We start from the raw sequence: 20,960 nt of genomic DNA, 5'->3' as shown, positions 1-20,960 counted from the left end.
TCTGGGATTCTAAGAGCTAAGGACCAAGGGTGACATTTTTGGAGTCATCATTGCTACAGATAGGCTAACCTAGAATGTTTGGGAAAGTCCCTCTCTTTGTTAATGAGCAGCCAAATCCTGAAGCACGTTATAAAATAGTTCTTGAAAATACAATTATTGGTCCCTTTGCTTGTCCACACACTGGTATCATGCCTTGGTCTCAGAATTGTGTAGAGAGCCATTAACAGGAGCTCTGTGCAGCAAGAGAAAAACAAACCCTGTTGTTTAGAGGACAGGTTGAATATTCAGTATTTAGCCTATTAAATGAAAACTGTTGCCATCTGACAGTAAATGTTGGAGGGATTGAGGCCACGGGTGGATTCTGTAATGAGTCATGGTGAGATGCCTGGCAGTGTCCATGCTTTGAAACTGGTTTTCAAATGTGATCGTTTCTCTCGAGACTAACTTTCATGTGCAAATGAATTTATAATGTTAATTTGTTTATGTGGTCATTACATAACAGGAGAGCCTAAACAGGGATTCTGGGGGTGAGTTAATTAGTGCTACAGGAAAGGATATTTGCCAGTCTGGACTTGCAAGTCCAGGCATCTTTTCATCCTGTGTATCAAAGACTGAACCAACACCCCCCGCCCTGCTGTCTCTTGGGGCATCAAGGGGGGAAGTGGGTGAGGAGTTCTGTGCTTTTGCTGCTCCTGACGAGTCTTTAGAGGTGTGCAGGAAGGTGACCTTGGCTGGGCTGTGCCAGAGGCACTGGGAGAGTCTCTGCTAAATTCACAGAATCCCAGAAGGGTTTGGGTTGAAAAGAACCTTAAAGACCATCCTGTTCCATTCCTCTGCCGTGGGCAGGGACACCTTCCACTATCCCAGGTTGCTCCAAGCCCTGTCCAGCCTGGCCTTGGACACTTCCAGGGATGGGGCAGCCACAGCTTCTCTGGGCAACCTGTGCCAGGGCCTCCCCACCCTCCCAGCCAACAATTCCTTCCCAATATCCCATCTAACCCTCCTCTTTGTCCTGTCACTCCATGCTCATATAAAAAGTCCCTCTCCCTCCTTTTTATAAGCCCCCTTAAACTGTAGATAAATATTCAGATTTTCCTCTCCTGAAAACCTGGTGAGCAAAGTCTTTATTGAAGTCAGCAGGATTTTTGTTACCAAGTTCCACAGTGTTAGATTCTTCTCTGATGTCTATAACTGAAATGCCAATTTTCCCAGGGATATTATTTTTGATGTTGAAGGATGTGGTTAACCTGTGCGTTTCTACCGTGATAATTTAGAGAAATTGCTCCATAATCTTCTCTCACAGCTCTCTGCCAAAATCTTCCCTACAAACAGGCTGTAACACACTGAATTATGACTGATTATATGTCTGTTTTCTGATAAGGACAAGTATTTGAGAGGGATTTAAGATGAAGTGAACAGGCACTGACATTTTCCCTTGAGATTCCAATCAGGATTAAACTCTATGTGTCCAGACAAAAGGGAAAGTGCATTAAAAGCTGTGGGCCATCTCCAGAGCTCCACTGTGGCTTCCTGGCATTGTTTATGGAGTTTAATCCGAGAAAATGCTGAGAAAATACTCAGCTGTTGTTTGATTTGAGATCCCAAATAAATAAATGAAATGGGTATTGATTAGACCCCTTTCTACAGAAGTTGCTTTTCATCTCCTTTTGTGTTATCTTGAAAAGAACAACCTATAATACAAGAAATCCTTCGATGCACAAGTCTTTGTTGTGCAAGATTACAGCTGCCTTCCGCTTTTCCTGACAGGATAATTGCAGTTGGCTGGTGTGCCAGCACCCGAGGGAATAAAACACTGCATTCCTTGAGGCAGAATCTGGATTAATTGCAAATGCAAATGCATGGCTGACACACCTTTTTTACTTCTGATACTGCACGTCCCTGTTGCACAACATTTTGATGCGCAAGGAAACCCTGAATACAGTCGGCAACGTCACACCACCTTTGCTTATTGGGGTGTGGAGAGTCCTTAGTGCAGATTTATGTGCGTTTATGTGTCTCAAAGTACAAATTTCTGATGCAGCTGAGCCTGGTGGCTTGTAGTGTGTCTGGTGAGGAGGCAGATCTCCTTCATGAAGAGTATTAATAGCTGTAGTGCCACAACATCTGTAATTCCACTGGGTTTAGTCTCTCCAGGGAGGCTCCAGGTATAACAAAGCAGTGTTGGTCACTACATCTGGGTTGATTTTAGGCAAATATTTACCTTGAACGATCAAACTCCTGGTTCCTGGCAGGGACACCTTCCACTAGACCAAGTTGCTCAGGGCTCACCTTCACTAAGATTTATTTTAAAATCTATTTTCTGGGTTTCACATGGAGGTTTCATCGGTCACAATGACACCACAGTGATTTTATTGGAGTAGTTTGTGGACGAGATGAGTGATTTTATACTGAAACATCAACTTTATCTTCGCAACAACTGATTTTCTGCAGACAGCTCATTTGCTGCAGTTTTCCCTGTATTTTGTTGAAGGAAATAAAGCATCTGCTCATCTCTCATTGTGACACTCCATTAGTTGCTGTAACGCTTTCCGGCAGATAGCACCGGAAAATATTATTTACTGTTTGGCAGCTGTTAGTTTTATGGAAATTATTCCTCACGCTGCTCCAGAGGAAATGATTGCAGCAATGCCACCCCAGCTTGCCTTTAGTGAAAGGTGACACTGTGACTTTTACATGTCCCTTTGGAAGGACAGTGTGCGATCTTGTGCTCAAACTCATTTCTCATCTTGCTGTCTCCTTTGAGCAGGCTCCAAGTCGTATCGATTTGAGATCATATGGCCAAACAACCCCTTCCCTGGGGCACACACAGTCCACCCTTCTCCAACGTTTCTTCCTGAATTTGCCAGCTCCTTTTTCTCCAGACACAGTTTGTGCTGACCAGGTAATCTTACACGGTCAGATAGGGACAGGACAAGGGGGAACGGATGTAAACTAGAAGAAAGATTTAGATTAGATATTGGGAAGAAAGTCTTTACTGTGAGTGTGGTGAGGCCCTTCTCTGTGGTTGCCCAGAGAAGCTGGGGCTGCCCTGTCCCTGGAAGTATCTAAGGCCAGGTTGGATGGGAGCTTGGAGCAACCTGGGATAGTGGAAGGTGTCCCTGCCCATGGCAGGGGGTGGGACAAAATGGACTTTAAGGTCCCTTCCAACTCAACTACTGGAAAAACCAGCAATCCACAGCTTGGACAGGTGCACTGTTTGCTGCCTGGATGGCCAGGCTCAGAGAGTGGTGGGGAATGGGGTCTGGTGGTGTCCCCCAAGGGTCACTGTTGGGGCCAGTCCTGTTTAATATCTTTATTGATGATCTGGATGAGGGGATTGAGTCTACCCTTAGTAAACTCGTGGATGACACCAAGTTGTGTGTGAATGTCGATCTGCTGGGCGATAGGAAGGCTCTGCAGAGGGATGTGGACAGGCTGGATTGATGAGCTGAAACCAGTGGTGTGAGGTTCAAGACCAGGCGCTGGGTTTTACACTTTGGCCACAATAACCCCATGCAGGGCTGGGGGCAGAGTGGCTGCAAAGCTGCCCAGCAGCAAAGGGCCTGGGGGTGCTGATCGACAGCACCAGGTGTGCCCAGGTAGGCAAGGACGCCAATGACATCCTGGATTGGATCAGGAAGTGTGGCCAGCAGGACCAGGAAAGTGATTCTTCCCCTGTACTTGGCACTGCTGAGGCACCTCGAGTGCCGTGTCCAGTTCTGGGCCTCTCAGTTCAGGAAGGACATTGAGGGGCTGCAGCGTGTCCAGGGAAGGGAACAGAGCTGGCAAAGGGTCTGGAGCACCAGAAGTGGCTGAGGGAGCTGTGGGAGCTCAGCCTGGAGAAAAGGAGGCTCAGGGGGGACCTTCTGGCTCTGCAACCCCCTGACAGGAGGGGGGAGCTGGGGGGGGGGGGTCGGGCTCTGCTCCCAGGGAACAAGGGACAGGAAGAGAGGACAGTCTGAAGCTGTGCCAGGGAAGGTTTAGGTTGAACGTTAGGAAGAATTTCTTCACAAAGAATGATTACACATTGCAGTGGACTGCCTAGGCCTGTAGTGGACTCCCCATCCCTGGAGGCGTCCAAGGAACGACTGGACGTGGCACTCAGTGCTCTGGTTTCACTGACAAGGTGGTGATGGCTCAAAGGCTGGGGTCGAGAATCTCAGAGGTCTTTTCCGACCTAAGTAATTCGCTTCTGCGATTCCATGACTGTGTTACAATCCCGTCGCGCTCCGCGCCTCCCACATTCTCACCCGAAGCCCCCCCGCTCTCCCCCCCCTCCCCTCGCACGCCCCTCACGAAATGGCGGCGCGGGCGGGCCCGGCAGGGGGCGCTGCGGGCGCGGCCATGGCGGCTGCGCGGGCGGGTCCTGAGGCGCCCGGCAGCCCCCGCGCCCGCCGCCGCCATGGCCTTCACGTTCGCCGCCTTCTGCTACATGTTGGCGCTGCTGCTCACGGCCGCGCTCATCTTCTTCGCCATCTGGCATGTGAGTGTGGGGGGCCCGGGGATGCGCCCGGCCCGGGGACGGGTCCCGGAGAGCCCTCGGGGGGTCCCCGGAGAGCCGCGGAGGGAGCGGGGGAGTCGCATCCGGAGCCGCCCTCAGAGGGGGAATCGGCCTCTGTGCGGATAAAATGGGTTTTTATGCGGGCAGATAGTGACTGAACGAGGGGGAATGGCTTCATATGGACAGAGGGCAGGGTTAGGCGGGATACTGGGAGGAAATTCCTTGTTGTGAGGGCAGTGAGACCCTGGCACGGGTTGCCCAGAGAAGCTGTGGCTGCCCCATCCCTGGCAGTGTCCAAGGCCAGTTTGGACGGGGCTTGGAGCAGCCTGGCCTAGTGGAAGGTGCTCATGGCAGAGGGGTTGGAACTAAATGATCTTTAAGGTCTCTTCCCACCCAAACCATTCCATGATTCCGTGATTTCTTTCTCGAGCCCGGCACAGGGAGAGCAGCCGAACAGGTCCCTGCCAGGGGAGGTGCTCTAGGGGAGGATGTGATGCTTGGCAGGCATTTGTTCTGTAGAAGTGGCTTTTGTACTTCATGCTGCATCTTTTTTTTTTTTTTTTAATTTTTTTTTCTTATTTTTATGGCGTGAAAAGCTCGAGTGTTCACATGCTTGGGTTTTTTTATGGATGCACCTTTTAGGCATATAAAGTTACCTGCTCTAGGTGACCCTGCCTTGCCAGGGGGGTTGGACTGGACGATCTCCTCCCAGCCCTAAAAATTCTGTGATTCTGTGATATATGTGGGCTCAGCATTTACTTAGGCAGTGAGGCAAAATATTTGGCAGCTTTTAAGCTTGCTGTTGCTTTTTCTGGATTAAGGAAGCCCATCTCTGGTTCCTGCTGGCCACCAAGATAGTCCTGTGTGAGGTCTGGGGTTAAGAACTGATGAAGGGGATGTTGGAAATTCATTGCTGGTGGGGAGGTAAAAATGTGGAGAGTGGGCAGAGGTCTTTGAATACCTGAAGAATCTTCTGCTTTCTTGTTTATAAAACCCATTTCCCTTGTGTTTTACCTGTGGGTTTATGATGTTAAAATGTCCCTGAACACAACGGCAGCAGTTCTGTGACAAAACGTCACTTTTCATGGATAAAATACACCGTTGCTTCTGGACTGAGCAATCACAACTGTTTCATTTTTTCCTCCCCCTAGATTATAGCATTTGATGAACTGAAGACTGATTACAAGAACCCCATAGACCAGTGTAATACACTCAATCCTGTAAGTAGCACACTAGACTTTTTGTTTTGTTAAATAAATATATGTAAAGTGCTTTTTTTTTTTTTGGTGTTATCTTGATGCAATCTGCCTCGGCAATAGAATTGCATCTGGGTTGACAAAACCTTGCTGTTGGTAGAAATTTTAGGGAAATTCTTTGTCTGATTCTTTACTTTCAAGTTGAATATTCTGACTGTTATTAATCTGTTGGTGATCTTGTCAGCTGTCGTACTAACATTCTTTCAATCTGCTTTCCACATTTTCGGCACAAAGACAGTTGAAAAGGTCAAAAAGATTAAAAGAGTCAAAATTGCATTAAAGGTGTGTACTGCTTTTCAGTTTCGTGTTTTTTGACGCCACTCCCCTCTCATTTTGTTAGGAACATTTGTAATACTATTAAGCTGTTTTGTTTAGTCTGCCTGTCCATCTGCTCGTTCTTTGTTCCTTGGGGTTTATAACAACTTCATGGATTTCCATATTTTGTGCAAAAACAATTCTGCTTGCTTACCCAGCGGCGTGGGGAAAACTGTTACATGCCTGTCAGGTGTCAGAAAGTAACTTCAGGCAGAAATAAAGCGTGTTTCCCAAGCCAGATTTACTGAACTCTGGGGTTAGAGGAGAATAGTTGTTTGTTTTAAGCACTGACCAAGTCAATTCTGATCTTTTTTGGAGGATTTAGGTGGGTGGAAGGCGATAGGAATTATCTTCACTCCTCTATTTTGTGTTCCAGGATCAGGAGTGTGTCCCGGTGTCCTCTCTTGGATGCAACTCTGACACTCCTTGGCTTAGGAAAAGAATTTGAGGCAAACTATTTGCCTGCACCTCTTACAGGCCAGCAGCAGAGGGGAGGCTTGTTGAAGGACAGACAGTTTGATCCTGCAGGATTTTGTGCATTTCTCCTGGTTTTTACTCTGTGTGTGCCCAGGCCGGGGGAGGACGGAGGGGCAGCACAGCAGCGTGGCCTGGGCTGAAACTTTACTGTGGCTTAAGTAAATTATGCAAGTTATAAATGAATTTACAGTAGCTGGAAGGGAAAAAAAAAAGCATTTTAGATTTACAGCACATAAATTAAAGTGGTATTATGGTGTGAGGAGAGTGGGAAGGAGCAGAGGTGCCAGGCAGAGGTTGCAGCTCGGAGAGGGGGTTTCCTGCTCGGAGAGCTGCGCATTTAACAGTTTCCCTTGCTTGGTCTGTTCCAGTCATCCCTGCTGCAGTGTGGGAGAGGCCAGTTCTCATTACATGGATGCATTATGGTCTTCCTGCAACCTTTGTAGTGCTCAGATGCGCATGTTTAACCAAATCTTAACCCTGTACATGGAGTGTCCTTTACGTGGCAGCTTTGTGACCTGGGAGTCTGAAACAACTTCATGTTTGCTGTTCCTGAGAGAGCAGATGAGCCCCTAAAAGTGGAGTTGGGATCCAGGCTCTTAAAGGGAATCTGGTAAATGATGCTGGACAAACACACAGGAGGGTTGTTCTCCTGGACAAAGAATCAAAAAATCCTGGTAGGAATTGAGACACCTCAGTAGAAAGATTATCCCAAAATAGTATCTCCTTAGTACACTGCTGATTCCTTCTCTTCCCTGCTCCTGTTATAGTCATGTCTTTTCTCAGCAACCAGATTCACCCTCCCTCGTTTCTGTGATAAATATGGCAGAATGTGATGTAATTAATTCTCCCTTAGGACAGAAAGGGAGGATAAAGTGTGGGAGATTTGAAAAGAGGCAGGTATTTCAGTGTGGGAGTAGGGTTATAATAAACAAGAGAAAAGAAAAACAAATTTTGAGCTGTTGTAGGTAAATAAATACAGATTTTTCAGGCCTGGTGGATCTGTCTGAGCAGGCTGCCAAATGCATTGTGTATTGGACAGGGTGGTGGTTGTTCTGCTATAAATAATTGCCATGTGTAAATGGTAAGTATGCAAAGAAGGGTCTGGGTGAAGGTATTTCCTTGGAAAATTTTGTGTATGACAGCTGAATTTTGGTGGTGTTGATGCAAGTTTCCTTTGTTATCCTTCATTTAGAGAGGCAGGAGGGTGTAGCAAAGGAGGTGGTGAGAATGTTTGTTGGTAGCTGTTAGATTTCTAGGAAGATATTTTTGGGGCTTTAAGAGAAGAATGAAAAAATTATAAACCACCGAAACTTCGATGTAATCGCCCTGTGTAACGTTAGTCACTGCCCAAAAAAAGAGGGGCAGAGTGTGGTGTGTGTGTGCACACACAGTTTAAATCTTTGGGTGGAAATGGAGTGTTTTTCCTGAGGAGAAGTTTTAGTGGGCCTGAGCTGAGGAGGAGAAGCTTTTACAGATCTGCTGCTTCTCCTGTGGAGTCAGGGTGGGAGAGCTGGGGGGATTCAGCCTGGAGAAGAGAAGGGTCCAGAGAGACCTTAGAGCCCCTTCCAGAGCCTAAAGGGACTCCAAGAGAGCTGGAGAAGGAATTTGGACAAGTGATGGAGTGACAGGATAAGGGGGAATGGCTTCCCACTGCCAGAGGGCAGGGTTAGATGGGATATCAGGAAGGGATTCTTGATTGTGAGGGTGATGAGGCCCTGGCACAGGTTGCCCAGAGAAGCTGTGGCTGCCCCTGGATCCCTGGAAGTGTCCAAGGCCAGGTTGGACGGGGCTTGGAGCAACCTGGTCTAGTGGAAGGTGTCCCTGCCCATGGCAGGGGCTGGAACTGGATGATCTTTAAGGTCCCTTCCAGCCAAACCACCCTGTTGTTCCATGCATGATCCCTTCTGACCCGTGTGATCAGGCAGTAAATAGCACTTGGGGTGACCTGTCGAGACCTTTCCTCTCGTGGTGGGCGTGAGGTTCCGCAGCCCTTTGCATGTGTTTCCTCTCTGTACCTCTCCATGTTGTTCCTATTAACAACACTAATCCACCTGGCATTTCATGCTTCCTGTGGTTCCATGGTTCCCTGAGGATGAGCTCTGTGGGCTTCTGCTGGAAGCATGGTGCTGTAAGGCATGCACAGTGGGAACTGGGAGGGAAAACTGCCTCATTCCCCCCGAACTGCCCGTGTGGAGCCGACCCGTGTGTGTGACTGGTTTGGTTGGGTGAAGCTCTGCCTGGGGTGTTACATTTTGGCAGTAATTCGACTTTGAGAAGTTGTGGACGTGTGGATACCAAAGCAAAGCTGTGACCCAGGAGAACACAAACATCCTTCTGCCTACAAGCCGTTCTAAGGAGCATGTTTCCTGCTGATATTTTGCTGTTGCATGAGCAGAAATATCACGATGATCTTTTCTGAGGGTCACGTGTAAAGCGGGGAATCTGTCACTTTATTAGAAGCAATAAAAAAAATATCGATCTGAGCATCTGATTTTATAAATTTTTCTACTTGGTCCATGAACATCATGTGAAAACAGCAAGGCAGCACTGCTGGCTGCTGCTTTCACGTTCCACAGTCTTGTTCTTGTTAGTGTTGGTTTTAAACATGATTTTTAAGCAAACACTCACCTCCAAAGCAGCTGAAATGCCACACATTTTGCTCTGTGTGATCGAAACTTCTAACTCATCTTTTTCTTTTCCAGCTTGTACTTCCAGAGTACCTCATCCATGCATTCTTCTGTGTCATGTTTCTCTGTGCAGCAGAGTGGCTCACACTGGGTCTCAATATGCCCTTGTTGGCCTATCATATTTGGAGGTAATTTTGGTGTGGCTGTGCTCAGTGAATTGTTCTTGTCCTCCCGTTGCCGTGTCCTGTCCCGTGTTCTGTGTCTTGGGAAAACAAAGACGCTTTTTTGACACGACACCGTGAAAGTTTGTGGCTGCACAATAAGAACCATCACTTGGCTTCGTCGGGTGTTTTAATTTTTTATTCTCTTGTGCTGTGCGAGAGTTGTGTTGTGTGTCCTGGTGTTCCTTGGTGGGTGGGGGGTAGGATCCAATGTTTCCCGTGGCCCTCATCCCACACTCCCTGTGCCCCCGTTCCAGGTACATGAGCAGACCCGTGATGAGCGGCCCGGGGCTCTACGACCCTACGACCATCATGAATGCAGATATTTTAGCCTATTGCCAGAAAGAAGGATGGTGCAAATTAGCATTCTACCTTCTATCCTTTTTTTACTACCTATATGGGTAAGTTTTTCCCCTCAGTCTGAAGTTTTGGCTCAGTGCAGCAGAGAAATATTGTACACAGGGATATATTCCTTCCAGTGCCTGAATGGAGCCTCCAGGAGAGCTGGAGAGGGGCTTTGGACATGGGCATGATAAGACCTGGGGAATGGCTTCACACTGACAAGAGGGCAGAGTTAAATGGGATATTGGGAAGGAATTGTTGGCTGGGAGGGTGGGGAGGCCCTGACACAGGTTGCCCAGAGAAGCTGTGGCTGCCCCATCCCTGGAAGTGTCCAAGGCCAGGCTGGACAGGGCTTGGAGCAACCTGGGATAGTGGAAGGTGTCCCTGCCCACGGCAGAGGAGTGGAACAAGATGATCTTTAAGGTTCTTTTCAACCCAAACCCTTCTGGGATTCTGTGAATTTAGCAGAGACTCTCCCAGTGCCTCTGGCACAGCCCAGCCAAGGTCACCTTCCTGCACACCTCTAAAGACTCATCAGGAGCAGCAAAAGCACAGAACTCCTCACCCACTTCCCCCCTTGATGCCCCAAGAGACAGCAGGGCGGGGGGTGTTGGTTCAGTCTTTGATACACAGGATGAAAAGATGCCTGGACTTGCAAGTCCAGACTGGCAAATATCCTTTCCTGTAGCACTAATTAACTCCCCCCCAGAATCCCTGTTTAGGCTCTCTCGTTATGTAATGACCACATAAACAAATTAACATTATAAATTCATTTGCACTGGAAGTGTCCAAGGCCAGGTTGGACGGGGCTTGGAGCAACCTGGGATAGTGGAAGGTGTCCTTGCCCATGTTGGGGCATAGAACTGGATGATCTTCAAGGTCCCTTCCAACCCAATCCGTTCTGTGACTCTGTGTTAAGGTGTTCATACAGTGCCAACTTTCTTGAAAAAGAATCCACAATCACCATTAATTCTCTTTCAAACACGAGTCTCAATTTGGTTGGAATTACTGGTTTGAGTCTGTATTCCATGGAGCTGGAAAGCTCCAAGCTTTTCTTTTAAGCATAATATAATAAACCCTCAGAGCATTTCCATTAAGAAGCTGAAACATGAATATTTTCAGAGTAAAGTATTTGATGTAAATGTGAATTTTGTTGAAGTGTCATCGTGTCAAATCTTCAGTTACAATCCATGTATCTCACATGAACTTGTTCCTTAGAATGTACATTAAATGTGTAACACTGATCAAAGTGATGCATGTTCATATTTTTATTTTCTTTTGCAGCATGATTTATGTCCTGGTGAGCTCTTAAGAAGACACTCAGCAAGCTTTGTTCCAGTTAAGTGCATGCAAAAGCCACAAAAGACCATGGATTCTTTACAACAAGAACCTCTGACCAAGAATTAAATCCGGAACCCGACGACCGCAATTGCATTAGAAAACAATGACTCCCCTATTTTTAAAATGTTTCCACATTTTACACTTGTGGAAAGACTGTTTTCTTATATTTTCCTGGGACGCTGAAATTAAAGAATTACGTGTAAATTAATATAAAGGTGACTGGGGTTTGGGAAGTTTTGACTTTGCACTGCATAAGGAACAGCCATAACCTTCGAGTAGCTGTTGGTTACTACTAGCCTTAGGACAAGTAGGGATTTGCTTTAGGCTGGGCTTTGTAGTGGCTCACTTGGACTTGTGTATCCCACTCTTAACTCTAAATCAGCCGTAGCTCCGAGTGCTTGGGAAGGACTGGAATGCTGTGTTTTGCCCGTAGGTGACGTTGGTCTTAGGATATGAATTCATGGACACAGTTGCAAAAATAGTTCTATTTTGGTTTGTTGTTTTTGTTTTTTTTTTTTCCTGTCTGGTTAGTCTTTCCCTTTTTGTGCATGGTCCAGGTCCTTCTGTATCTCTTCCAAACATTAGCCCTGCTTTAATCTCGAGCCTGTGTCACTGTGGTAGGAGAAGCTGAATTGTCCATGGAGGAATGAATTTAAATAATTTTTTTTTTTAAATGTCTGTGCTGTCTGATTAACAAATGGATAAACCTCCAACATTTACCAAGTCCAGTAATGAAAACACTCTTGGGTTTAAGAGGAATAAATACTCCAGACTTTCTCAAAGCAGAAAGTGAGATTGTGAAACTGCCCCACTGTTCCTTAGTGCAATAAATGACAATAAAAAACAAATCTCCAATTCAGCAACACCTCCTTTCATCTGGTGCCTTGTTTTGTTTCTAAATTCGGCAGATCCTCGCTGTGTCCATCGCTCAGATTTACATGGATAATTGCATTCCCTCTAAAAATAGAACATACAACCAAATTATGTCTGGAAAAGGGAAGCTCTCATTTCCTGCCTTTTTTTCATGAAGTTTAAATAGTAGATGGGGCAGGGGAAGATGTTTCACATAAATATTGTAAATTGTGACTGCAAACAGCTGCTTAGTTTACGAGTAATAATTAGGAGTCTTTCTCATTTACCTGTGCTGGAGAACAATGCAGAGTTTCCCAGTTCTAGTAAAACTTTTTCTTTTGTATAAACGGTGTATTTGTTCACTTTGGGTCTCTGGGGTGTCAGAGGCAACAGAAGTTGTACCAGTGTTTGCACTGGGGTCCACCAGAAATCCAGGTACTCCAGTACTGGTGTGCTGGGCAGTGGCAACAGCTGAGGAAGAACAGTATGAGACAGGGCAGGTGTTGAACATCTCTGCCTGAGGAGTGAGTGTGTTTGGAAATTCGAGTGTTACAGGTGTCCTGGGAGAGCTTTGGCACCTCAAACAGCCCTGAAGGGCTCCTCTGCCATCGGTTCAGTTGCTTTCTGAGCACCTTTATAACCTGGTATGGAAGATCCCAGAACCTCAGAATGGTTTGGGTTGGAAGGGACCTTAAAGAACATCCAGTTCCAACTTTCCACTATCCCAGGTTTCTCCAAGCCCTGTCCAATCTGGCCTTGAACACTTCCAGGGATGGGGCAGCCACAGCTTCTCTGGGCAATCCCAAGAGAGTGAGTTCTGCAGTGGAATTAATTACTGTTAAACATACTTGTTCAGCAGTTCTGCCAGATTTCATTTGGTGCCCCTAAACTCCTATTTCCATGTTATTTATGCTGTTATTTATGAGTGATCTGTCAGAGCAGAGAGTTCTGCTTGATCTCTTCCTGGTTGGAATTCCTTCCGTAGCTTTGGGTCTGTCCTTTCTCCTCCACAAATTTTCCCCGTTCCAGGCTATTACCACACCAAGTTGGGGTGCCCAGGGGATGCAGAGTGGCAGTTTCCTCCTCTCTGCTCTGAATTCTTCTCTTTTTATAATGTACTGGGACTAAGAGAACTCAGGCTGTGGTAACTTCAAATCCTCTTCCTGAAGGAAGAAGAATAGTCCTGAGAGCTATTAAAATAACATAATACATACATAGAATTGCTTTTCTGATTGTCATTAGTTTTGGAGTTCCAGGAGGCAAAAGATTGTGGAGAGAATAAGGAACATTTCTCTCCCTGTCAGCAAGTTTCCTGCTGAGTCATACGATAAATACTTAATATCTGAAGCCCATCAGCTGCAAGGATTAAACAGTGGGGCACATTTGGAGCAGAGTACTTTCTCTAAGTGGAAACTGGAGGAGTGGAGAAGGGAATGGCAGTAAAAATTAATTAATCAGTAGAAATCACCTTTAAACCTGTGCTCAGGTGTCTGGTTTTAAACATGTTAAAGAGAGAAATTTAAATTCAAGTCAGTTCTCCTCCAACTCAAAGCCACCGGAGCTGTGGTGGAGTCTCATGCCACAACTTCTGACTTGGGAAGGTCCTGAAAAAATCAAGGTTTTATCAAAACCTGCCTGTTCATCTTCCCTTCATGAGTGGATATAGTGGAACAGGAGGGATGGGGACTGTTGGAGGAGTGTTCCTGTGGGATCCTCTCCAGCTCACAGCTGATTGTTTGTTTACTTTCTCTGCTGTCAGCAGGCAGAAGGGCTGTGCCAGAGCCTCACCCACGCAGCTACAGCAGTGTCTCTTCCTGGCAGCAACCTAAAAACCCACCTGTTTGGCTTGTTACAGATCTGTGGTGCAACACCTCCTACTTGTGGAATGAGGGGACCCATTCCTAAATACTCCTGAAAAAAGGGAGCAGAAATGTGACATTTTAGAACGAGTTCTTACAGCTCAGAAGGGGTGAGCCCTCCAGCCTGACTTCGCTGTAAAGCAGAGCTGTGTGTTTGTAAACAGCTCCAGTGTTGTAATTTTTATCCAGCTCCGTCATCCCAACATGAATCCAGATTATTATATGGAAAGCCAGGCGTGCAGGCCACCAGAACAGCAGTGAGCACAACCACACTTGCAGATGTATTTCAAAGGCAGTGAGTATTAAAGTCACCAAGGAGGGGGAGATGCTGCACATCCTGCAGGATCTCCATCCCCACCCCCAAGTTTAACAGCTGGATTTGGGAGGGAGCAGCTGTGTCCCCCAGGCAGGAGCAGTGAGGAAGTCAAGGTCAGGGGAGAGGTGCCTCATCCACGTGTGTTCCACAGACAGAGATGCCCAGGGCAGTGCCAGCTACCGCGACGCCGATCTCGGCACCGTGCCCGTCGTTGCCAGGTGTGCAGCCAGGTTCTCCCGGAAATCGTGGAGGAAATTGTACTGCTGGAAAAGCACAACCAGGTCTGCAGTGAGTGCTCTGTGCTGTCAGAGGAGGCACCACCCCTCTTAAAAATTTGTTTGATACCCCAGGAGGAAAACTGCACCCTCTAGTCTGGTTTGTTCTTGTGCTTGATCCAACCCTCTGGAATTTTTCACTGTCAGACACGGATTACATGGATCTTGGCTTGGATCCCGTCAAGGGCAATGTGAGCCCAAGGTAATGCAAAACATGGTCCTCACAGGTGGGAGCTCAGTGTCAGAATTCAAAGCTGCTTTATTTTGCATCATGGAATGATTTAGGTTGGAAAAGCCCTCCAAGATCATCAAGTCCAACTGTTCCCTCAGCACTGCCAAAGCCTCCACTGACCCATGTCCCCAAGTGCCACATCCACATGGCTTTTAAATCCCTCCAGGGATGGGGACTCCACCACTGACTTGGGCAGCTGTGCCAGGGCTGGACAATCCTTTCCATGAGGAAATTTTCCTTAATATCCAACCTAAGCCTCCCCTGGCACAACCTGAGGCCATTTCCTTTTGTCCTGTCCCTCGTTCCCTGGGAGAAGCTGTTCAGCAGCTTCAGCAGGGAACAGCTCAAACCCCAGGGAGCAGCTGTGGAGCATGTTGGAAAGACAGAGGGATCCCTTTGGGAATGGCAGGAGGGGCCTGGCCGAGCTGTCCCTCATGTTTGGACACGTGTGTCACCTGCTGCAGCCCCGTTACCTTGATGGTCTGTATGGCCCCGGATCCCCTCAGGTTCCTGAGGCTCTCTATCACCTGCTGAGGTGCCAGTGTGTCCGAGAGCTGGAGCAGGAGACAGGCAGCCACTGCAAGGGAAAGGTGTGTGCACATGGATGCACAGCCACAGGTTTGTCCCAGGAAAACCACCCCAGCCAAACTCCCGTCAGGGTCACACATCTGTGGGTTTTTTTTCCTGAATCCTATTTCTGGGCACTGGCCCATCTGCTGCTGCTCCTGTCCAAGCCTGCAGGCTTTGGAAACACTGTTTTACCCTGCCTTCCTAGCAGCACTTGGGATGCAATTCCTAGGCTTTTCAAGAATGAGTGCCAGTACACCCAGTTAATTCCCCTTCGTGTCTCCTGGCAGTGTCACCACCCCTTCCTTCTGGGTCACACATGGGAACTCATGCTCTGGAACACTGGGGTGAAGGAGGATGCAGAGGAGCAAGTCCATCCCCTTTATAGTAAGACAAGTTCTTACCGAGACAGGAGCGCCCGAGGCCACCGTAACAGCTGGGAGAGAAGGAAACATCTGGTTGTAAGAAGCTGTGGGAAACTGCAACACCCAGAGACCCCCCAGTGCATAAATATATGGACACAATTCTCACCTCAACATCATCAAGAGCAGCAGTGGCACAAGGGAGTCAACAAGAGTTTCTGTGTATTTTATATATTCTATTTCTATACCTACAGGGATATCTCCTATTTGTTCTTTGGATCTTCCTTAAGTGTCTTTCCAGAGAAACTTCAGTTTTAAAGTTCCCTTTCATTCCTGGCAATAGTCCCAAAGGCATGGGAGGACAGAAAATGGCACGAGGATGGACACCCTGAATTTTCTTTAGATCCTACTCCAGATTAAGGTTTTGAGGATACCTGTGAGGACAGCAGGGTTCTGTACCAGCAGGAAAACCAAGGAGTCGGTGGATGTCTGTGCTGGGTCATTCAGGGAACATGGAAAGCTCTTCCTCCCTGAGCTCACCTACAGGTGTCTAAATAAATTACTTTAAACCAGTTTCATGCAATTTAAGAGGGAATTTTGCACTGCTGGAACCCACTGAGTTCCTAATAAACAGCCCAGGGGACTGTTATACAATCATAGACTGGTTTGGGTTGGAAGGGACCTTAAAGACCATTCCAACCCCCTGCCATGGGCAGGGACACCTTCTACTAGACCAGGTTGCTCCAAGCCCTGTCCAACCTGGCCTGGAACACTTCCAGGGATGGGGCAGCCACAGCCTCTGACAAGAGCTGGTTTAGCTCACATCTCCTGCTGCACACCTGCTATCCAGGTAGGCTGGGGGCAAGGAGCCCTTCAACACACTCTGCTGGACAGAGCAAGGGGAAATGGGACACTCTAATCTTCCAAAGGACGAGTTCTCTCCAAAAAGGTGGAGAAGGAGGAACAAGCAGCTTTTCACAGCTTGAACTAACCCAAAAGACTGCAATTACCATTTCAAACCACTCTGTTTCACCTGCTTATACATCTCACCGGGACCTACTGTATCATTGTTTTCCGGTTATTTTCCAGGCAGCTTCGGAGCTCTTCCAGGATTTCGCAGCACGTGGCAATGTCAGGAGCGTTCCCATCAGGAATGGGATGGTGGTGCACACACAGCCCGTGCTGTTGGTAGGTGTCTATCAGGTTTGGCACTCGGTATTTTAAGAGCTCTCCTCTGGTACAAAGCACAAATATGTCCTGGATCCCACAGTTCTTCAGTTCTCCTGCCAATGGATTAATACACTTGCAAATAAACAAAAGCCTATCGAGCTCAGGGATACACAGATAAGCTGCTTGGTTCTGAGTCTCTTGTTTAATCTCTGAGGTTAAGACAACAGGAGTGAGAAATTTTGCTTTGAGCAGCATTTCCTTCCACTGAGTCTCCCCCACGTTTGCCTTCAGATGATCCAGGTGAGGAGTTTTCTCAGTTCAGAGGAGTCCTGAGAGAAGCCTCACTAGGAAGCACATCAGCACTCAGGAGAGCAGGTTGACTATTAAAGCATCCTTCTGTCCCATCTCCAGCTTAAAATCACTGAGTCCCAGAATGGTTTGGCTTGGAAGGGACCTGAAAGCTCATCTCATTCCACCCCCTGCCATGGGCAGGGACACCTTCCACTATCCCAGGTTGCTCCAAGCCCCATCCAGCCTGGCCTTGGACACTTCCAGGGATCCAGGGGCAGCCACAGCTTCTCTGGGCAACCTGTGCCAGGGCCTCACCCAGGATTTTCTTCCCAAGCTTCACTTGTCCAAACACTGTGGGGTTTGTGCTATCAGTCTCTGCCCTTCTAGTGCTCACAGGTGAGTACTCAGCACAAATCTTTAAATAATCCCATCTTTCTATCCCAACCTCACTTTCCTCTGGGAAGGGGATGTTACAAGTTTGTAATTCATCCTGACCCCAGCTGCTTTAAAGATGCCTCATGGTTCCTGTGAAGGACACACAGATGTCTGTGTAGCTCCAGCCTGGAAATACCCCAACTATTTATCCTGTATTTGTAGGGAAGCCACAGGGGAAGTGGCACTGGCACATCTAAAAGTGATCTGTGACTGTGCCAAGATATTTGCTGCAGCTGCACCTTTTTCTTGCCCTTTACACGAGCAAGAGGCACTTTACAGACTGGCCAGAAGACTCACCTACATCCTTCTGAAGATTCCTCCTGACATCCTTAAACCTGCAACCTGAAACAAATTGTGGACAACAATTCCCACTCCAGGTAAGTGACATTTATGGAATGGCTGCTGCAGCTGAAGAGCAGAGCACAGGCAACCTCCCCCCAAAACCAGAGCGAGCAACCAAGCCACACCCCAAGCAAAACACAAGTTCTTTTTTTTTTGCAAGTAGATCCCTGGCACAGGAGGCAGTTCAAGCACCATTATCTGCTTAATGCTCTAATGTAATAGGATTAAAAGAAGAAATCTGCCCAAGGTTTTAAGCTGCTTTGGGTTTTCCAGATAAAAAGTTTGGGAAATTTTAAATCAGGGTAAAGCATAAAAAGACACAAACAAAAAAAAAATACAAGAAATAAAAGGGGTGGATAAAGATCAGTTAAGAGTTGAGTGGTCTGGTGACCACAGGAGATCCACCATGGCTGCAGTTTTGGTAGTTAAAAATACAGTGGAAGCTTGTATGTTTATTCTATACATTAAAAACATGTGATCTTACATTAAGATATTCTATGGATTTGCTTTGTTGTTTCCAGAACAATTATTCCAGTGGTAGATTACAAAATAAGCCACGGAGAATTTGGGGGTACAAGGTATTACCCCTCTTCAGCTTTCAAACATGCAAACTTCAGTGAATGCTTCTTACCTGGAAGGGAGCATAATCCCAGGAACTTGGAAGAGTAGAGAGGAGACAAAGACAACCTATCAGAAAATTAAAAATAAACATAAATCAGAAGGCGAGAGTTGGATTATTTAAATTCATAAGCATCTTGAGGGCAGGTGTCAAGAGGATGGGACCAGACCCTTTGGGTGGTGCCTGGTGACAGGACAGGGGGCAACAGGCACAAAGTGATTCATGGGAGGCTCCATCTGATTATGAGGAAAAACTTTTTGGAGGGTAACAAAATCACAGAACCCCAGAATGGTTTGGGTTGGAAGGGTGTGGTGGTGCAATCCCCCCTCCTCACCCCTGACTGTGATCTGAGCAGTGCTCGTTAGGCCTCGGCCTTGCCAACGCTCAGGCTGAGCTGCTTGGAGCTCGTCAGAAATCCTGTCTGTTCCCAGTGCTGTGCTGTGTGACGAGTCCCTTGCTTTTCTAATGGACACCCCTGGAAACTTTTTGCCTGAATAACACTTTCAAAGTGTAAGAATGCAAAGTGTGGCTGAGGTGACAGGTTATCACGACTGAAGCCCACTCTCTTGCAACCCTACAAACCATGTCCCAAAATGAGACCCGCTCAGCTCTCCTGGGCTGTGGCAACCAGAGACACCCCCCCTGAGCTGGGACACCTCTCAGAGGTGGCAACTTTCATGTTTGCTATTTCCTGACTGACAAATCCTGGGCTGACATCTCACTCCTCCGTCCTTCTCCCGTTGGGGAGAATGCAAAAACATTCCAAGTGAGTATTTCACGGAACTCGAGGGGAATTTTTCACGGGTCCCTTGTGCAGACCCTTTGTGTCTGTGTGCATATGCTGTATAAATGTGCCAGGGACACTGCTTTCTTAAATTCTTAAGTACTTTAGGTTTATAAGTAAGTGACTGTCATAGTATAGTAAATCATATATAGATCCAAGTTAAATTGTTAATAGGTTAAGAGTTAAGTAATAAGTTAAGTGTTAAGTTAATGGTATTAAGTGTTAAGCTATAAGATATAAATTTAAGTGTTGTCAGGCCTTTGGGCTGTATTCCTTTTTGTCCTTATACCTTCTGTCCTTTTGCCTCACTTACCTACCCCTCCACAACCACAGCCTCCACACACATGGAGTCTCTGGGCTGGTATTGACAGTGATTTTAGATTTTTGTGTGCTTTTTCTTGGTGTATTTTAACTGTTTAGTAAGTAGTAGAGTGACCCTTTCCACGAACTCTGTTGTGCCATTGCCTTTATATTAAACCTGCTTTCACTGATACCTTTGCTGGTGATTTTTTGAGAGGCCTTAAAACGCTCGTTTCGTGGCAAAGGGATTAAAACTCAACCCATTCCAATCCCTGCCATGGGCAGGGACACCTTCCACTAGCCCAGGTTGCTCCAAGCCCCATCCAACCCGGCCTGGAACACTTCCAGGGATCCGGGGGCAGCCACAGCTTCTCTGGGCAACCTGTGCCAGGGCTCACTGCCTTCACCGGGAAGAACAGAGCCCTGGAACTGCTCGAGGAAGATCTGGAGTCTCCATCCCTGGAGACATCGAAAACCCACCTGGGTGAGATCCTGCTCTGGGTGAACCTGCCTGAACAGGGGGATGGCACTGGGCGGGTTCCAGAGGCCCCTTCCACCGCCAGCCACTTCCACTGACAGTTCCCCGGCACCGCTTTAATCCGTTTTCAGGGACATCGCCATCCACCCACAACCCTGGCAGGTGACCAGAGCTCCTCTTTGTCACAAGAGGGATTTAACGCAATTTCCTGAGGGAAGGGACCCCCGCGGGCGTCGCCTCACCAGGAGATGTGGAGCGGGCTCGGGTCCTCCTCGGCGGCCTCGTCGTCTGAGGAGGCGAAGCCGTCGGCGGGCGCCGCGCTGGGCTGCGAGGAGAGCGAGGGGCTCACCTGGGGGCCAGGACCCTCGGCTGTGCCCCGGCCCCGATCCCGGTCCCGATCCCGATCCCGGTCCCGATCCCGGTCCCGGTCCCGATCCCTCACCGGGTTCACCATGGCGCCGCCACCCGTTCGAACTGGCCCCGCCCACCTCCGCATCGCCCAATGGGAAGCTGCGGCTCACAGGGTGCGTGGAGAGCCAAGCGGGCCTCCCCAGGGCCGCATGAGAGGAGTGCTTTGATTGGTGAGCGGGAGAGGGGGGCGGGCTTTAAGATACAAACAGCGCAGCCGGCTGTGGCGATCTCTGCGCTGATTGGCTGAGGCCGCTGGGCGGGAAGGGGCGGTCTCGCGCCCCGGGGGGCGGGGCTTCGTGAGGGCGCTGAGGGAGCGCGCGGGCGCGTCTCGCTGGTGTCGTTGCATTTTAATCTTTCTTGGATGCGTTTCCACCGCTGTTCATGTTCCTGATAGCCATAAGGACCTGGCACAGGTTGCCCAGAGAACCTGTAGCTGCCCCTGGGTCTCTGGAAGTGTCCAAGGCCAGGTTGGACAGGGCTTGGAGCAACCTGGGCTAGTGGAAGGTGTCCCAGCCCATGGCAGGGGGTTGGAATGAGATGACCTGTAAGGTCCCTTCCAACGCAAGCCATTCTGTGATTCCATGATA

The 20,960-nt window shown here is 48.0% G+C and overlaps 2 protein-coding genes across 4 annotated transcripts; one reads left to right on the top strand and one right to left on the bottom strand.

The window, feature by feature from the left end:
* Positions 1–4,341: 4,341 nt before the first annotated feature.
* CNIH1 (cornichon family AMPA receptor auxiliary protein 1) lies at positions 4,342–11,945 on the top strand. The gene is made up of 5 exons (XM_051768850.1): positions 4,342–4,483; positions 5,653–5,721; positions 9,252–9,364; positions 9,655–9,798; positions 11,024–11,945. Exons 1-5 carry the CDS (start codon positions 4,403–4,405, stop codon positions 11,049–11,051), a joined length of 435 nt encoding a protein of 144 aa, XP_051624810.1. The 5' UTR covers positions 4,342–4,402; the 3' UTR covers positions 11,052–11,945.
* A 1,058-nt stretch (positions 11,946–13,003) lies between these two features.
* On the bottom strand, positions 13,004–20,494 carry CDKN3 (cyclin dependent kinase inhibitor 3). 3 transcript variants are annotated; one of them, XM_051768839.1, is made up of 8 exons: positions 20,405–20,494; positions 20,205–20,287; positions 18,413–18,468; positions 17,737–17,781; positions 16,604–16,826; positions 15,586–15,617; positions 15,088–15,191; positions 13,004–14,370 (listed from the first exon to the last, which is right to left on the bottom strand). In XM_051768839.1, the coding sequence occupies exons 1-8, from the start codon at positions 20,456–20,458 to the stop codon at positions 14,284–14,286; spliced, it is 684 nt and encodes a 227-aa protein (XP_051624799.1). In that variant the 5' UTR covers positions 20,459–20,494; the 3' UTR covers positions 13,004–14,283. The 3 variants fall into 3 exon arrangements, with proteins under 3 accessions (XP_051624799.1, XP_051624800.1, XP_051624798.1); XM_051768840.1 differs by having other exon boundaries at positions 13,004–14,367; XM_051768838.1 differs by having other exon boundaries at positions 20,205–20,416.
* Between the last annotated feature and the right edge of the window lie 466 nt (positions 20,495–20,960).

This window comes from Manacus candei, unplaced genomic scaffold (assembly GCF_025592945.1).
Source record: "Manacus candei isolate 608988 ecotype Guabito, Panama unplaced genomic scaffold, ASM2559294v1 h1tg000097l, whole genome shotgun sequence".
NCBI classification, from domain to species: domain Eukaryota; kingdom Metazoa; phylum Chordata; class Aves; order Passeriformes; family Pipridae; genus Manacus; species Manacus candei.
This window is presented reverse-complemented; position numbering and strand designations above follow the sequence as displayed.